The 16142-nt window shown below is 51.3% G+C and overlaps 1 protein-coding gene across 4 annotated transcripts in view; it reads right to left on the bottom strand.

Annotated features, from left to right (window-relative positions):
- The window catches only part of Ephb2 (EPH receptor B2), a 179010-nt gene that overhangs the window by 116869 nt on the left and 45999 nt on the right, over positions 1–16142 (bottom strand). For all 4 annotated transcript variants that reach the window (XM_034502191.2, XM_076933946.1, XM_034502192.2 and 1 more), the window contains exon 2: positions 1481–1545. In XM_034502191.2, the coding sequence (XP_034358082.1) occupies positions 1481–1545 (65 nt within the window). The remainder of the gene's footprint in view (positions 1–1480; positions 1546–16142) is intronic.

The raw sequence follows: 16142 nt of genomic DNA, 5'->3' as shown, positions 1-16142 counted from the left end.
GTTACAACCGCTGCTCTTCCTCGGAACTTAATTAGAGCACTTAATTAGAGCACTCTGCCTTTCTCCCCTCTCTCTAATTAACATGCGGAGGCCCTGCAGCCCAAACACCCCAAATAATTGCGTCCGGGGGCCCTGCAGCCCAGCCTGGCCTCATTACTGGCAGGGTGGGGCTGTGGGCCCAGCAGCCTTCGCAGATGGAAAATTGGTGACAAGAAAGAGCCACAGAAAGAAGCTTGACCCTGGGGCCCTGCCTATTGAGAGCGAGGCCCGAGGGGGGGAGTATGGATCCCTAGGGCTGCAGCTGAGTCCCCTCAGAAGACTGGAGTGGAAAAGGGGGATGGGCTGTAGAGTCTGGGGCCTCTCGAGAGACCATGGGATAGGTGGAGTGATTATTAAAATTGATGATGATGGTGATGATGATGGTGATAATTACTATAGTTATTCTCTATTGGGAGCCAACCCACGCCAGCCTCAGTGTTAGATGCTTTGGGAGAACCTTACTGTAACAGTGGGGAAGACCACCACTTCACAGGTGAAGAAGCCAGAGTCAGAGAGGCAAGGGAGCTACCTATGGTCTCAGCTGACAGGTGGAACTAGGACAATGTTAGGGAGAGAGAACATCTATCTCATGTTTCTCTCAGGATACTGGGGACACAGACATGGGCTTAGATCCTACCCAAGGATGCAATAAGAACTCAGGGATGGGCCGGGGATGGATCTTAGTCGCTAGAGTGCTTACCTGGCATTCACAAGACCTGAGTACCATGCCCAGCACTGAACAGACTGATCATGGTGGTGCCTACCTGTAACCACGACATCCAGAAAGTGGAGGCAGGAGGATCAGAAGTTCAGTGTCATATCCTTAGCTACACAACTAGTTTGCAGCTAGCCTGTGATACATGAGACCCTTTCTCAAAACAAACATAAAAGAAACCAGGGATGTATACCCAGGGGATCTTGTCTTATGGGGATTCAAAGTTGGGGTGGTGAGAACTTGGTCCCTATTATAAACCTGAGCCCCAGCTGGGGGTACATCTCAGTGGTGGAATATTTGTATGAGGCTCTGGGTCTGATCCCCAAGTACCAAAACCCAAATCACACCAAGCAACCCTGAGTCCTTCAGTGGCTCTTTCTCTCCGAGCTTCAGTATTGGAGATGGCATGTAAAAGGTATTTGGTGTGGTCTCTGTCCCAGAACAGAATCTCAAGGGAAATACTTCCCTCTTCTGAAATGGGCATGCCATCTAAGTACCTACTTTTCAGCCTTCCCCAGGGAAATCCTACAGGATAAAGGCCAATGTGTCCCCCCTGTTGTCATGGAAACGGGTACTCCATCAAGGGTAGGGATGGGGAGGGTGAGATGTGAGAGGCCCGGCCCTTAAGAGAGGAAAGATCTGGGATATGAGGGGGTATTCAAGGTATCAATAGACTGGGGCATGCTGGGGAGCCAGCCAAGCAGGGTTTGAGGGACCAGAACTCACCCCTGATGGGGGATGTACCATCCAGCCCAGCTCGGCCGTTGCTGTAGTAGAGTCCATCAGGGTTTCTGTGGGAAGAGCAGAGAGTCACCACCCTGTGCTGTCAGTCACTCTGCGGACCCTGGGGTCCAGCCCCTCAGGGTTCTTCCTTCTTTACAGAGTCTCCTCCAATCCTCCAGACCACTTGTCCTGCATGCTCCTTACTCTCTGCTACTCCAAGAGCCTAGCCAATCGTAGGAGTCCACTTCTGTTATGACTGTCTCTCTGTGGTCATTCCCCCACCCCCTACTAATCACATCTCACTAACCTAGGAGCTGTCTTGTCTGTCCTTTCCTGATAGAGTGGTTGTTGTTGTTATTGTTGTTGTTATTTTGGGTTGTTTATTTGAATGTTTTCTAGACAAGATTTCTCTGTGTAGCCCTTGTCCTGGAACTCGCTCTGTAGACCAGGCTGGCCTCAAACTCTGAGATTCACCTGCTTTGCCTCCCAAGTGCTGGGATTAAAGGTGTGTGTTACCACCTCTTGGCCTGGTGGAGGGTCTAAACCTAGAGTTCTGTCCCTTGGGTTCCAGAGGATCTACCACCAATCCCTCACATTTTTATGTCAACATTCAAGAATCTTTTTGCTATTCAAACACTTGAATGCCAGCCTTGGAAGGAATCCGTCTTCAACCTCGGGGAACCATCATTTGCCTTAATGGCCTCTGGACACATGCCCTGTAGCTACCCTTCCTCTTCTTCAGGAACTAGGAGACATTCCTTACGCAATATCCCATCCTTGGACTCCCTCCTCCGGTCCTCAGCCAACTCTAGCCCAGGATCAAGCCCCCAAAGAGGGCATTAAGAGCAGGCATCAGAGTATGCTTGTCACCTACCCTCTGGAATTTCAGAGACTCAAACCAGTGTCAGAATCAGTAATTGGTGGGAAGAAGCCATATTGCTTAAAGTGAAGGAGACCCATGGGTTCTGGAGATCCTGCTAATCCCAGGTCAGGGTCAGAAGCCTTCCCCTGTAGTCCTGTCCTAATAAAAGGCTCTCAAAATGGAACTAAATTGTAGCACATTGAATGGATTTACATGGATGCTTTCAACCATTCATTCAACAGCTACATCTCAATGTCCATTTTGTACCAGGCACTGGCCTGGGTACTCCAAGAGAAAAAATGACCTGAGTTCAGCCTCTGGAACCCACAAGAGGGCAGAAGCAAAGAGCCGGCTCCATAAAATTGTCCTCTAACATTTACACGCGTGTAGTGCCATGGGTTCATCCGATCATGCGTACCTGTGTACATACACATACTAATAATAAATAATTATTTTTTAAAAACCACCCAACTATGGAACATCTCATAGCCTGGAGATAAGTATATGTGAGGGAATGAGCAGAGAGGTCTAGAAGCTCACAGCTCCATACCACCTATGATAGGAGGCATACTTTACTATACTTCAATTTTGTGCCTGATACAGGCATCATTATCCAATACCTGCATTATGTGGCTATCTCTGTAACCACTGCAGGCATCACTAATCAATCTCTGCACTCTATGGCCACTACTTACTTCTTCCATAGCATTCCAGGAAATGAAAAACAGACCACTTGAGACACTTGCCTGGTCTCGCCCAGTAGCCTCATTTTGGAAGGAGGGGATCTGGAGCACAGGCAGAAGGGGCTTCCTAGAGATCGTACATGAGACTCACAGGTGTCTTGCTTCCTACTGTCTATATTTCTAGGCACTTGAAACAACTAGTCCTTTGGTCTATGCTAGATACATCAGGGCCAGGAGAGTGTCCAGGCTGTAGAGACCATCCAAACGGAGGTAATGAGGGTGTGAACTATGACAGGGAGGTGTTGATGGAGGGCGGGAAAAGGGAGGGGTGTCTAGGCGGAGGTGACCCCAGCCAGACCTCTGTGCTGACAAGAGAAGCTGCAGAGGAGCCTCATGACCGCCTGGGGCTCGAGTTTGTGGTCACTGTGTCCTTTTGCGCTTGAGAGGGGGTGATAGGGAGGGGGTGCCAGGGACAGTGGGAGCCAGTGCCAAGGGCATCCTTTTGATGGCAAATTGGGGGGAAGTTCCATTGTGCAGCTTTGGAGCTGAAAGAAGGTTCCTTTTCACACTCGGAATGCTACAGATTCTTCTTCCTGGAGAGAACAAGGGCTGAACTTTTAACCTGTTCTCTCTCATCGGACTCAGCCAGAGACGCGCCAAGCTGGGCTCTCAGCCTGGGCCCGGCAAGCAGCTGCTGGGGGCAGGGAGAGGGAAGCCTCTCCTGGGACGCAGTGGGGTCGGATGGGAGGCCAGCCCGCCAAGCAGGTGGCCCCACCCCTTGGCTAGATTCCTGGGCTGACCCCAAGGAAAAAGCACTAGAAGATTCTATGGCTTAGAGGAGGTGGGGCTAGGAAGTCATGCTGGAAAACTTGGACCCAGGGGGTAGAAGTGACACACCACAAGGCATACTGTAAAAGTCAGGGCTTAAATCAGGCTCCCCAAGAAGCCCTGGACTCTGTCTTCCTCCCACCACACCTATCCATACACTGGCCAAGCTGGGTGGGAAACAGCTAGAGGAATAAGCAAGAAGGCAGTGCTTCCCAGGAGGGATGAAAGGTAGGTAGTGGAGTCTTGACTCTTTTCTTTCCTCCCCTAGGCTTTGCCTTAACCCAGCTTTCTAGAAACTGTGGCCCCCTGAGCCTTGGCAGAAGGAGGCAAAGGGCTGACCTCCTCAAAACCCACCTTGGTCTTTTAACTCTCAAGCTGCCTTTCCTTTTGACTGTGAAACGGGGTTGAGCAGGGCAGGGATCTCGACTTCGTCTTGTGTTGGTTCTTTTGTGTGGCAGGATCTTGTTCGCCCTGGCTGACTTAGAACTCAATATGGGACCAGCAAGGAGGCTCAGTTGGGAAAAGAACTCGACACTCAGACTGGCAATCAGCCTTTGATCCCCAGGACCACATGATAGGAGGAGGAAATTGACTTCTGCAAAGCATTGTCGTCTGACGTCATGGCGCGCTCACGCATGCGTGCGTGCGTGCGTGCATGTATGTTGTGCGCGTATGTATCACATACACACTAAATAAAAAAAAACTTTAGTGTAATATGTGGGGGGGAAAAGAACTTATGATATCGTTCAGGCTCACCTAGAATTTATAGCAATGCTCCTGCCTCTGACTCCTGAGTACTAGGAATACAGGTGTATACTACCCTGCTTGGTCTTACCTCAGTTTTAACACAGGTTCTCTTTCTTGCTGGCCTTGCAATCTCTCTCTCTCTCTCTCTCTCTCTCTCTCTCTCTCAGGTTGATCCCAGGGCTTTAAACATGCTAGGTAAGCATTTTGCTACTAAGTTATATCCCCAGTCTAATAAGTTTTTGCGGTAATTTCTCAGGCTGGCCTTGAACTTGAACTTCTGCCTTGGCCTCCCAAGGTGCTTGAATTATAGGCTTAAACTCTGCTAAACTTTCAAAGTCTTTCAAAGCTTCCTTTTCCTCGATGAATTCCTTCTGGGTATAGACAGAGAGTAACCACAAGGGGGATACAGCAGCCGGGGTCCACACACAGTAGGTCCTTCCTAAGCACCGACTACTGCCTCAGGTGTAGCATGGGCCTTCCACGACCATCTAGTGTCATGCATGCTGACCTCAGAGCCAGGCCTCGTAGAAACAGAGGGGAGTCCAAAGGCTTCCAGAACAGTCTAGCTCTGCATCCCCAGAGAGGACAATGAAGCTTGCTAACATCTCAGCAGACAGTCACAGCCTCCAAGGACCCCTTCCTTCTCTGTCTAAGGCTGCTTCCCCGGGATAGCCTAGCTTCTTTGTTCTACTCAAACCAGCCAGAGAAGTCAGGCTCCATCTCCAGGAAATCTGGAAATCATAGCTCTTGCCTCAGGCAACTGTTTGGGCTCAGGACACCAACCCTAAATTCTATCCCAGCGCTGTCTCTCGTAGCATCAAACAGCTCTCTAATCCCAACGTCTGCAAAGGGAGAGAGAGCTAAAGTTCACCGAGACCCCGGCAAGGTCACAGGCATGCCTTAATCTCAGCAAGAGTTCAAGGCCATCTTCACCTGCATGATGCACTTCAGGGTAGCCTGAGCTACTAGAGACCCTGTTTCATTCAAAACAGCAATGGGCCAGTGAGATGGCTCAGTGGTGAGAGTACTTGTGACCAAGTCTGACTCCCTGGATTCAATTCCGGGGGACCCATATGGTAGAAGGAGATAAACAGTTCCCAAAAGTTGTCCCTTGACCTCCACATATACGTTCTCGTTCTCTCTCTCTCTCTCTCTTTCTCTCTGACACACACACACATACACACATACACACACACACACAAGACAAATAAATTTGATTTTAAAAAAACATTAAAAACAAAATAGCCAGAAACTCATTCATATCTGCCAAGAGATACTTGATATTGTACCATTTCGCAAACAGGAAAACTGAGGCTAACAAAGCTGCATGAGCTTGCCAGGGTGCCTATCTATTCCTCTGGTGAGCTGTCATAGGCTATGTAGCACACTCTTACTCACAGTCCCCCGCCCTCTTCATCTCCTTCATCTGCCCCCATGATATTCCCAAGTCAGGTCTCCTTTGAGCAAAGCCCTCTTGAGTCCGCTCACCCCACAGCTCCACCATCAGGGTGTTGAAAGGAGCCGGGAGTCCAGGTTGGCAGCTTTCCTTGTTTGCCACCCTCTCTCATTAGCCTGGGCACCCCCGAAGGGTGGGTGCTGGGTTCCCAGGACCCAGGATGGGACTTGGCACACAGGAGGTCCCTTCACCCACTTGCTGAGTCTGCTCCATCAGCCTTGCAAGCTGGAGCCTGTCCAGCAGACATGACTCTGGCCTTCCCACCTCCAACCTGAGCTAGGACTACTGTGATTCATTTACTATTTTCCTTCCAATAGACTTTTTTTTCCCTTAAGTGCATTTTAAAGAGGAAAAAAGAACCTCATTATTAGAAATGGAAAAACCAGTATCGCTGGCATTAGAAGGGGGAAAGGAGATGTGAGTATTACAAATCCAAGGTCCATCTGTGGGTCACCTAACACCATCTCACTGCCCACACCCTGGAGCCACTGGGTTCCCTCAGTCCTCATCCTCACACACGTGGTGATGACAGCAATCCTTTGCACGCGGAAGCTGTTGCCACGCTACACAGATAATTAATCACTATGCAGATATGGCGAGGACCGCAGCTCAGAATGTGTGAGGTATGCATGGGCTGTGGGGAAGGCTTCCTGGAAGAAGCAAAGCCCAATGGAGCCTTGAGAGCCAATTAGGAGGGAGCCAGCCAATTCTGGGTGGGGTGGGGTGGGGTGGGTGGGTACTTTTGCTTGTGTTGTTGTGATAAAATACAGAACCCAAACCAACCTTATGGAAGACAGGTTTGATTTGGTTTACAGTCCATCAAAAGGGAAGCCAAGTAGGAACTCAAGGCAGGAACCTGAAAGCAGGAACTACTTACAGACTTGGCCTTTCTCATAGCCTAGGGATGGTACCACCCACAGTGGGCTGGGCCCTCCCATCAATTACCAATCAAGAAAACGCTCCACAGACACACCTATAGGCCGATTTGATGGAGACAATGTCCTAAGTAAGATTCCCTCTTCCCTCTTAGTATGACTAAGTTTGTGTCAAGTTGACAAAAACTATGACAAAGGACCAGGAGGCTGAACACCAGAGGCAGAGGCAGGGAGGAGCTGATGGAGGTGGAGCCAGCTGGGTGACACCACTGGTGGCTGAGCTCTGAGTGATGGGGCTGAGTTGGAGCAGGGCTGCCCGCTGAAGGGCAGCAGCTTGCCAAGCCCCTGCACTGGACAACAGCCCGCATCCTCACCCGCTCATCTCCTGCTTGACACAGCTGTTCATCTGTCCCCACATCTCCACTTACCAGGCCTCCACCAACTGAAGTGCCATTAAAAACAAAAGGCTAACAACAAAGACCCCAACGGATCTATGGGGAAAGCGAGGCCACACAAACTGTCCGCATCAGGCAAAAACTGGAGCCAGCGTGCTCCTCTGGAGAAAACAGGGTCTGGGCCACGGGAGTGGCTTTGGCCCCAGCCCTGCTGTGCCGCACCCCCTCTGCTTCCTGGAGACTGCACAGAAGAAAGCAATCAGGAGGCCCTGATTGCACAGGCTGGGGAGGCCCGCCGGCCCCTCCGGCTACGTGTGAATGAGCAGTATGCATTTCAGAAATATTTGAGCTAAAAGGGGAGACACACTGAAGTCGTTAGCATCAGGCCGACGGGAGGTGGCTGCGCGGGGCCCCTGCTCCCAGGCTGGGGTAGATGGATGCCCCCTGCTCCTCAACCCACCTCATCAACTCTGCCCGAGCCCATGTTGGTTTGGAGTTCTCTAGGGCCATGTAGACTCTTCATCTACACTGACATGTGTGAGTCTGAGGGACCTGAGAAGGGGATATTCCTTAGGCACTTAGGGTATATTGAAGGTTGGCACCATTTCAGGTTCAGGACAACTTACAGGGTCCATTCCATGGGACCCACTTGACAGAGGAGAGGGCTGATGTCAGAGATGGAAAAGCAGCCACTAGCTTATGAGTCCACTTCTGTCCATCCCCACATCTGTGTTATTTCTAAGATGCTGTAACCACAAAGATGAGACAACACAGAACAAGTAAAATCACTAATGCGCACTCACGGGTGAGTGTGTGTGTGTGTGTGTGTGTGTGTGTGTTCTCAAGCTGAGTGAACAGAAGGGGAAGGAGGCCCAGATGGCCCAGGTAGACCCTTGGCTTCAGCACTTTCTAGTGTCACTGCAGGGAAGTGGTCTCCTCTCTGGACCTCATCGTTTGCATCATATAACTGGATCACATAACATGAGTGATGTGATATCTCCAGGAGCCCTCATTGTTTTTGAGACAAAGTCTCACCAGACCCTGGCTGGCCTTACACTAGCTTTGCCCCCCATCCTTTGTCTCCACCTTCCGTGTGCCAGGATTGTAGACATGTACCATCACACGTGGTTTTCTGTGCCGCTAAGGATTGAAACCAGTGCTTGGTATGTGGTAGGCAAGCGCTCTCCCAATTGAGCCACGTGGTCAGTCCTCTTAAAGCCCTTATTTGAGTGAGACCTGTATCTGCCTGTTCACTACAGCCTCAGCACCGAGAGCCTGGCACTGGTGCTGTTTCTGCACAGGGCAGTTGGGGGCAAATCTAAAGCCCACATCCCATCACCAACCCTAACAGACTCCAGAGTCCTAGCTCACCTGGCAGTAAACACACCCTACACCTCTGACATCCAGCTAAGTTACTTATCCCCACACGTTATCTTTTCCATTCTCAAGGGTCCGGTTATCCTGCTTGCAGAAGACACGACGCTACTCTGAGACTTGATGACTTGACTCTTCCAGAATGTTCTCCCTGGAATGCTTGGCCCTTCCTGCTCTGTTAGCTTGGCTCATTCTCCTGCTTCTTCCTGGCAGCTGTCCTTGGCTGTTCCCCCTCTGGCTGGGGTAGGAGCAGAGTCACAGTCATTCAGTGAACATTGATTCCTTTAGCCTGTGCCAAGGACTTCGGTGCGGAGACCGACCCACGGGTCTTTGCCTCGAGGAGCACCCAGACTCGTGCCCAACAGATGAACTCACGGCAGGCAGAAGCAGCAGAGTGACTGGTCCAGGCTGAAAAACTGGGTCACACACGGGAAGATCAACTCTGAATTCGGAACCAGGAGAGGTGTCTCAGAGGAAGAAGCATCCAGACTGGATGGAGAGGGTTCACAGATGGGTCAAGCTGGGGCATCTGGACGCTGGTAAAATAGGTGACCAGCTTGCAGTGGGCTCAAGGCTACACCTCCCTGCAATAGAGCCATGTATGGAGAAGCTAAAATGTAGCAGTCCTCGAGTGCAGGCCTGAGGAGTTTGGATCAGAGCCATAGGCATCAGGGAGCCATGGAGGACTCCTGGAGAGGGTGATGTGGCCTGCCCCGAGACCCGCTGGGTAAGAGAGCAACCCTGGTATAGGGAATCAAGTCAGAGCTGGGATCCAGCTGTGGCAGGGGCTTGAGGCTGAAGATGAATAGACCCCAGGTAGCTGTACCCAGAGGCCTTTGCTCCAGCTTCTCACAGCCCAGTCAGTCAGCCTGCCAGAGGCCCCCCTGTGACATGTACTACCCCATACCCTGCTCATAGCTCCTGCTGTCCTTGCCTGTATTGGTGGAGCCGAGGTGACTTGAATCTAGGCCTGGATGGCATTGCATAGCCTGGTGAGAAGCCAGGCATAGCCATCAGTGGCTGGGAGCCAGAAGGCTCTTTCCATAGCCAAAATGAGGACTTCTAAGAGGAAGCCAAGAACCAGGGAGTAGATTCAAGGCCACTAACAGGCTGTCTCTTCTCTGAGCCTTGATTTTTCTCATCTAGAACATGGGGCCAAATAAGCCCTTGCTGGAGTCTCTCACTACAGGGCTTTGAGGAAATGAGTGGGGACATGCTGGTTGCAAAGCCTGTTGACTTGTTTCTTAACCTCCTTTTTGAGATAGGGCCATTGCTAGGTAGCCTAGGCTGGCCTTAAACTTGATATGCAGCTGGGTGGTCTTCAAACTTACGATCCTCTGGCTTTAGCCCCTGGAGCACTAGAATTACTAATCTGGTTTGCACAGAGCAATATGCCAAGAACTGAGACACATAGAATCCACAAGGAAGATGTTTAGTGCCTGAGGAGGTCACCTCTGGCAGGTTCTTCATTGGTATCATCTCACTGTTATCCCACAGCAAATTTATGGGGAAACTGAGGCACGGAGCCATCAAGGACTCCTACAAGGTCAACAAGAGGCAAGACAAAATTGGGCCTTTTTGGTTCAATCCCAGATGCCACCAGGCCACATTGTCTCACAAAAGGGACGGGAAATTATGGCTTCCCTCCGTCAGAGTCCTCAGTGTCAGGTCCTCTCACACTCCGGAAGCTGGCACTGTCCTTGATCATGATAGAAATGAGAGGACTGAACCCAGAGAGGCCCAGGGACCTGCCTGCAGTCACACAGCCAGAAAGAGGCAGAGCTGGGATTTGAACCTGGGCCAGCCTGCCCAGCCTTCCAGAGACCTCTCCTCTGTATGGAGAGGATGGGAGGGCTGTTGGCCAAGGGTAAGGCCAGTTGGGGAGCCAGCTCCTGGAAGGTTCTGATTTCCTAGTGTGAAACCTGCCAGCAGGCATCACGCTGTTTCCCCGGCATTGCCGGCATTGCCGGATTGGCCCTTGAGCTCAAGGAAAGGGGACCCCGCTAATGTAAAATCCTTACACAGCGCTCTTGCCTGTCACGCTGCTCCTGGCCCTGCCCTGCCTGGAGCAGGCTTGTGTTTTCTCAGGCTCGGGTGGAGGAGTCCCCGTGACGCCAGCTTCTGCACCATGTCCCCAGCCTGCCTGCCGCTGGCCTGGGCATCCGCCAGCGCCGGCTGCCCCGGCTGAAATCCAATCCGGCAGGCCAGCCGGGCTACTCACTAACAGCGGGCCGCATTGTGCTGCCCAAGCTTTGGGGGAGTTTGGATTCGCTGCTTAGGGACCCACTTAACCTCCGCCAAGGACAGGATGATGGATGGGGGTCTGGGACGGGGTTGCTGGGGGTGGGGTGGGCGGTAAATGAATACCAGGGCTTGCTGAGGAAGGGAAGGAAGGGAGGCAGGGACCGATGGCCTGGACACATAAGAGTTCCTTTCGTTCCCACAACAACCCCAGGGACGCTTTATTAGGCTGGTTTCATAAGGGAAACTTAAAATTCCGAGATGTTAGGTGACTTATCCAGGATCACACAGCAAATCAGAAACTAAATCCCAGGCTGTGGCCTCAGAGATTTCCCATCACATCTGGTTTCCTCTTCATAAACACTTTGGCTTAAATAAATTCACACATCATCTCTATCCAATGAGTAATTATAAAATCTCAGTAGGGGGCATCATTGTGCACACCTACTGTGTGCACCTACTTAGTCCCTTAGTGCTCCATCTGGAGATTCCTCTGGTGATCAACTCCTTGAGGGAGAACTGTTAGTATTCGTGGACACTTCAGAGAACAAAGCTTAGACAGAGAGTCACCAGGCTCCAGCCATTTACATGGGGGTAGTTACTAAATATTAAAGTATTTTTGTTAGGCCAGTAATATTAGGCTTGCCATCAAGCCTGATACCTTGATTTTGATTCCCAGAACCCACATGGTAAAGGCAGAGAACAGACTCCTGCAAGTTATCCTCTGACCTACACACACACACACACACACACACACACACACACCACGGAAACACTCAAAAGACAGAGATAGGCAGACTTATATGAGTTTGAGGCCAGCCTGGTCTATGTAGAGAGTTTGAGGCTAGCCAGGGCTACCTAGTAAGGCCAGTCTCGAAAACAAGTACAAAAGACAATGCAAACAAAAAAAAAATTAAACAATTTTCATCTCCCCTCCGCCCCTCACGCTGGGTTGAGCTCACACCTGCAATAGTTCCTCTAGACACCGTGACTTCCCCTGAGGCGATCCTAGCCCTCCTGACCTGTATCGAGCACTTAAACTTACGGCTTTTCTATCCATTTCAAATGTCATCTCCTCTGAGATGCCACCACAGATGAGCCAGACGCAGGGCTCCCCTGATCACAGGTGTCTGTCAGCCCTGAGACAGCCTGTTTCTTATTAGCCTCTCTAATGGACTGCAAGCACCTGGCAGGCAGGGCTGAGGTGGGTGACGTCACTGCCACCAGCCTCACCTCTACCCCACCATCCAGGCCTCCCAGGCTCATCTGGAGTCACACCATCCTCCTGGCTGCCTGATGTCTTCTTCCAGCAGACACACTCAGAGGCATGAAGACAGCTTAAACACTGGACAGCTGTGCGGCTCAGTAGCTGCGGGGCCTGGGTTCCAGGAACCCCAGAGATACCCACATCTCAGGTGCCAGAGTCCCTTCTACCCAAGAGCAAAGTGTCTGCAGAATCCATGGGCTCCACCCAGGAGCCTGAGGTCATCTCTACGTTTACAATATGGAAGACAATACAAGAACTGTTGAAGCCATCAAACATCTGGGGAGAGCCAGAGCAAAGAAAACTGTGTGTGATTAGTACAGACAGGGTTTTTTTTTTTTTTTTTTTTTTTTTTTTTTAAAGACAGATCTCATGAAGTGCAATCTGGCCTCTATCCCTATAGCTAAGGGTGACCCTGAGTGTCTGATCCTCCTACCTCTACCTCCCAAGTGCTGGGATTACAGGCGTACACCACCGCGCTGGACTTCCTGATGTGCTGGGTATGGGATTCAGGGATTTGTGTCTACCAGGCAAACGCTCTACCAACTGGCCTCATCCCTAGCGACCAGATACAACCTTTTTAAAGGATGTTTTTGATGCACAGTTGGTTGGATCCACGGATGTGGAGTTGACAGATACGGGAAAAGTTGACTATGTAATTCAAAGCCCTTATTTTGTGCTAACCTCTGAGCTGAACTGTCACTGGCCCTCGAAATGTCCTAAGAGATGGTATCAGTGCCTATCCATCCAGCAACGCCCACCTGTCCATCATTCTGGTCACCCAGTAACCTACTGCCCATTCACCTGCCCACCCGCTCCGGTAGCCTTATCCACGTGGGTATCCACTCCCATCGCTGCGTTCCCCACAGCCCCAGCCTCCTTCCTTCCCTCCTACAAAACAAAGCTTCAGAGAGGTTATGAAACCCACCTAACATCACACAGCTAGAAAGCCAGAGCCCTGAGGCGTACCAGTAACTCTTTCCTCTCCCTGCTCTGTGATCCTCTCCCCGACTCACTTAATATCTAACTGTCCTGCCGCACGCAGGCCTAATCGTGTAAGTCGCCTCAAATCCTCTGGATGTGAGTAGAGTGTAAATTACAGATCAATGTGACACAGGCCACTGTGAAGCCCAGCCAGGCCTGTGAGGCTGAAGTCAATTAGCGAGCCTGCTGCAGGGCCTGCTGGGGTCTGCGTCTATTTGCCTAATTGGCCCTGGTTTCCCCCCCAGTGAAGGGCAATTAACTCAAACTTCAGAACCCGGAGCACCCCTCTGCTTCTGGGCAAGGTGTCGGGCATTTAGCCACGTCGGGATTTGCTGTTCGTTCATTCACCAGTGACCCCCGCACACGGATCCATCTGTCTTTCCGACCATCTGATCCTTGCAGTCATCAACAAAGTACCCAAACTTCCACCCACCACCCCCACACACGTCCATTTGCATGCCTGTCCACCCACCCATCCATTCACCAATCCAGCAAAGCTCCCACCCATTCCCACATTCACCCGTTGGACCGCCCAATCCAGGCAGCCTTCTGTGCCTGGTGGTATCTAACATGGTCTGCTCTCCTGCCGTTCAACCCACCCCCACTCCATTCACACCTACCCACACACTCCGCCTCTCACTTAGATGTCCCTCTGTATCTCTCTCCCTCCCCCCTTTCCTCTCCTTCTCTTTCTCTCCCCATTCATCTCTTCATTGACCCATCCTTCCATGCCCGTCATTCATTCACACACCCACACATCTGCTTTCCACTCCTTCTATCCGGCCAGCCTGCATTCGTCAAACACCCACTGTGTGCCAAGCCTGAATTAGATAAGCACTGGACAACAATAACAACAACAACAACAATAATAAAACGGGCACTATCCATCGAGAAAACCAGTTGATCTGGAGCAAACTCTAAACTCCTTGCGGGTCTCACCCTCAGTTTCTAAAGGGCTTCTCACGCTCCAAACAGCCTATTCTGAGCCCCTGCCCCCTGCTTGGACTGTCATCCAGTTCTGCCCTAGCTGCCTTTGGATCTGGCCTCCGTCTGCCTCCAGACAGCCCAGATCGTGTAAGAACAGGACATGCCTGAGGCCTGCTGTACCTCACAAAAGGTCTCCTGCTCTAGCATGGCTCCCTGCTGCAGGGAGGACCCCAGGCACAAGATGACAGGGTTTCAGAACCCAGACCTAGATAGATGGGCCCCCAACTCCGGTCAGGGGCTGGAGGAGACCCCACATGGGTGGCATTTGGCCTGAACCCCACATGTAGAATAGAGACAGTCAAAAGGAGGGAGGGGGAGAGGGGCAACTGAACTGGACATGGGGTGCCCCAGGAGGCTAGGACTCCACACCCCACAATCCTCCAGGGCTTGAAGGGCTAGCCTCACCTCTTGTGGGAGAGTGGCTTGACTTAGTTCTCCTTTTCTCTTATGTACTGTATCCGTCCTACAGATGAGGAAATTGTAGTTCAAGGTCGGAGAGGTACAGTGAGCCTCTCCAGACACACAGCAGGCCAAACCAAAATGGATTCCACCTTAAGTCTGATGGTTTCTAATCTCTCCTTTTCCTTAAGGTGTCTGCTGTCTCAGAAGAGACATTTCTAGAATGTCTGCATGGCTCCCTGTAGGTGCGTTATAACATAGGTCATCATCGTCACAAATGGCCTCTGAGCTTCCATCCCCAGTTACTGCCCATTTCCCACCAACCTGCAGTGATGTTGGTCAGAGGAAATGCCAGGCAGAGATTCCGGCCCAAAGAGTGTGGTGGTGACATCATGATTGACCCCAAAGAGGCTAATGAGGACAGAAAGGGCTAGGGGAGACTCTGGCCTTGAAATGAATGGGGCTTTTCGTGACAAGACACCTCCTGAGCCAGAAGGCCTTCTTCCTGTGGGGAAGAGATCACCCTACTTCCAGAATCTCCATCATCATGGCTACTGTTTGCTGAGCACCTACTATCTGTAATGCACTAGGCCATGTGGGCAACATACAGAATTCATCTCTTTTACCCCCCTCAAAGCCTATGGCATGGTCCCTATCTTGCAGATAAACAAACTGGGAGCTCAGTCAGTTAATTGGGATTAAGTTGGTAAGGAAGACTGGCTTTAATTTCTGAGTCATGACCTGGAATTCCTCTCACTGTCCCAAGGAGCCTTTTCTGTGGTGTGGCAGAGTCTCGGGGGATAGTCAGAGCAGATGGTAGGGACTTGGAATGGTGGGCTTCAGGCCTGGGCACCACAGCACGGAGCATGGGAAGCAGGCATGGTCTGATCCAGAGCTAGGAGACTGCTGCCAGGCAGATGGAGGTAGGAGGGATAAGGCTATACTTTGTAGCCAGTTGGGTGCTCTGTCCACCACAGCTGTGGATGCTTTTGTGGTCTCTATGGAATTGTCAAAGAGGCGTGAGAGGCCGTGGGCCTGCCACTGTAGAGAGCTTTTGTGGCTTCTGGTGGACATCATGACTGTGCTGGAGACTCCTCTGTATGAAGGTGGAGGGGGTTTCCTAGGAGAGGTAGGCAATCTCAACATGTTCTCTGAATCCGTGCCTTTTGCTGGAAAACTGAAAGCCGCTTATGACAGGAAAGCATCCTTCCTTTCCAGCCCTGGAGGCCAAGACCAGAGTGACATTTATGCCTCTCTTGGTGGCACCCTGGCCCAATCCCTAGGGTGACACTCTCCAGACTGTAAGGCCCACTTGCCTGTTCTGCTGGGCTGTTCGTGGTGCTACCTTGCCTAGGAACATGGGGATCCTGCAGGGGAGCCTCACAAGAGAAGGTCTCAAGTTTCTTCTACATAGCAAATGCCCTTCGGGCCTCCATGTGCCTTCCCACACTGCTTTCCCTGCCCAGCATGTCCCCCACGTTCCCCTGGAAAACTCTAAATTAACCTTAAAGACAGCCCTACTATATCTTCCTCAGGAAGCCTTCTCTAACTGGGCAAAATGCCCCTCCTC

The sequence above is a fragment of the Arvicanthis niloticus genome, chromosome 5, assembly GCF_011762505.2.
Source record: "Arvicanthis niloticus isolate mArvNil1 chromosome 5, mArvNil1.pat.X, whole genome shotgun sequence".
Classification (NCBI taxonomy): Eukaryota; Metazoa; Chordata; class Mammalia; order Rodentia; family Muridae; genus Arvicanthis; species Arvicanthis niloticus.
The sequence above is the reverse complement of the archived record's forward strand: the minus strand, read 5'-3'. Positions and strand labels throughout refer to the sequence as shown.